The following is a 2,682-nucleotide window of genomic DNA, read 5'->3' as shown; positions in this document are numbered from 1 at the left end:
CTGGAAAAACAAGCATACTAATAATGCCCTATTGCTTTAAGTAAGGATTACTCAAAAGTTTTCAAAAATAAGTTGAAATTTTTCAAATAATCATTGAAGAAACTATTCATAGTCTTTGAGCCAGTCATCTCACTACTGAATAAATATCTAAAGGATGTTAAAGACTGAAAGAGGGAACACACATATATCAAAAGAGCAGCAGTAATTTTGTGGTAACAACAAAAGGATATGAAGTGAGTCTATGGTAGATGGGGAATGGCTAAAAACTTTGTGCTATGTGAATATAAGTATATATGTCATATACTTGATAATATTTTGGCATGATCCTGCTTGACTTTTATTTCTAGGTCACAAAAAGATTAACTGAAGGAAATATATCAGAAAATGATCAGGGTGGAAAAACAAAAGGAATCACAAGATTTTTAGATAATACAAAGTTAAAGCTGATTTTGAAAGAAAGGGGTGGAAGCATGACACTCAGGGAGAAAAGAAAGAAAGACTGGGGACAAAAGTGTTTATAAAAATAAAATGCTCTACCTGGGTTCAAATCCGACCTCAGACACTTAATAATTACCTGTGTGGCCTTGGGCCACACTTAACCCCATTGCCTTGAAAATAAATAAATAAATAAAATGCTCAATAGCTGATCCACAGGTTGAAGTCATTGAGGACAACATAATGTTGGCATGATTTTTTATTTAGTCAGTGAAACAAAAAAAGGGCTGAGTTACAATTCTTTGCATTTATATCTAGACTGCATTGCCGATATTTTGTGATGGCTCTTGTCAGCTTCAATATTTTTCTCTTTGTGTCTCTGACTCTCTCTCTCTCTCTCTCTCTCTCTCTCTCTCTCTCTCTCTCTCAGGTGGATTTAAAACCTCAGGTCAGAAATGAGAAACCATACTGGGATAACTTTTTTTATACTTCGGGGATTGAAAGATGACCCACAGTTGCAGGTGCTGCTTTTTATCTTTCTGTTTCTGACCTACATGATGAGTGTAACTGGGAACTTGACCATCATCACCCTCACTTTGGTGGATCCCCACCTTAAAACTCCCATGTATTTTTTTCCTTAGGAACTTTTCCTTCTTAGAATTGTCATTCACAACTATCTGTATTCCCAAATTCCTGTACAATATGTCAACTGGAGACTATACTGTTTCCTATAATGCATGTTTAACTCAACTATTTTTTGGTATTCTTGTTGGGGCTTCTGAATTTTTCCTCTTGGCTGCCATGTCTTATGACCGCTATGTAGCCATCTGCAAACCCCTGCACTATGCAACCATCATAAACAACAGAATCTGCAACCAGCTCCTCCTGGGTTGTTGGCTGTCTGGGTTAATGATCATCCTACCACCACTTGGTGTGGGTCTTGAGCTGGAATTCTGTGACTCTAATGTCATTGACCATTTTGTCTGTGATGCATTGCCATTACTGGAGATTACATGTTCTGAAACAGAGTTCATAGAAAAACTGATTTTAGCCTCTGCTGTGTTGACACTTATCATCACTTTAGTCTTAGTGTTTCTGTCTTATGCTTCTATTGTGAGGACTATTCTGAGATTCCCTTCAGCTGAACAAAGGAAAAAAGCCTTTTCCACTTGTTCCTCTCATATGATTGTCGTCTCTATGACTTATGGAACCTGTATCTTCATCTATATCAAACCTTCTTCAAAAGAAGGGGCAGCTTTAAATAAGGTGGTCTCTTTACTTGCAACCTCAGTGGCACCAGTAATGAATCCCTTTATTTATACTCTGAGGAATAAGCAAGTGATACAAGCTTTTAGGGATACATTCATAAAGATTATATTGATTTCAAAATTGTAAAAGGAAATCAATATTGAGGTATAAAATTAGTTTTTTTTTTTAAAATGTCTTTGCTCTGGGTCCTCTGATCCAATTTTCTTCTCTCCCTAATGTGCCCTTGTTTACAGACCCAAATTTCAGATCTCCTTTTCTCTTCTATGCAGAAATCATCACTAATTGAGGCTTTCTCCTCTCTACTTTGTTTGTCCTTTCTAAGGATTTCATTTTCTTTCAATCACCTTTCTCATCATTTCATTTCTGTGACATTCAATGAACATTTATTTGGAACCAAATATATGACACTTATGATCAAAGAATTTTCCAGGACGCTACTGAATAGTCAGTATGCATTTAATAATTCCCTTTTATGTACCAGACTCTATGCTTAGCATAAGGATACAGATATGAACAAAGAAAAACAATCTTCAGCTTTCTCAACTGGAGGTTGACTATCTAGTCATAGGAAGCTGGACTACCAAGACTGATGAAATCCTGCAGGATGATTAAGTCATATAAATAATGAGCTTCCTGGGGCATGATGGCTTTGTCGGTAAATTAGTTCAGTCAAGTGTTAAATTATTTTTGCCTGATGATCCTTGTTATAAAACATAAAACCCAAAATGTTTCAATATCCCAACTGAACTCAGAAATTGGCCCTATGTAAGTTATCATAATGGACTTTTGACTTAAAATTTTGGAAAATAATAGCCAAAGCCTCAAAATAAAACATATCTTCAAGACAAAGTATGGAGGTGGCCCTGAAATAAAAAATCAGAAATTATTACTTTCAACCATTTGCTAACAAAATTGGTTTTACCTGAGCTACATTCTATGAATTTTCTTGCTACTAGAAAAAAAATTCCTCCTCCTTTC

The 2,682-nt window shown here is 35.6% G+C and overlaps 1 protein-coding gene across 1 annotated transcript; it reads left to right on the top strand.

Annotated features, from left to right (window-relative positions):
* Window positions 1–827: 827 nt before the first annotated feature.
* On the top strand, window positions 828–1,830 carry LOC141511572 (olfactory receptor 6C2-like). The gene is given in 2 exon segments (XM_074220710.1): window positions 828–1,064; window positions 1,066–1,830. Coding segments are annotated over 2 exon segments (939 nt in total). The 5' UTR covers window positions 828–890.
* The last annotated feature ends 852 nt before the right edge of the window (window positions 1,831–2,682 follow it).

This window comes from Macrotis lagotis, chromosome 2 (assembly GCF_037893015.1).
Source record: "Macrotis lagotis isolate mMagLag1 chromosome 2, bilby.v1.9.chrom.fasta, whole genome shotgun sequence".
Classification (NCBI taxonomy): domain Eukaryota; kingdom Metazoa; phylum Chordata; class Mammalia; order Peramelemorphia; family Peramelidae; genus Macrotis; species Macrotis lagotis.
Note: the sequence above shows the minus strand (reverse complement) of the source record. Positions and strands in the feature narration are given on the sequence as shown.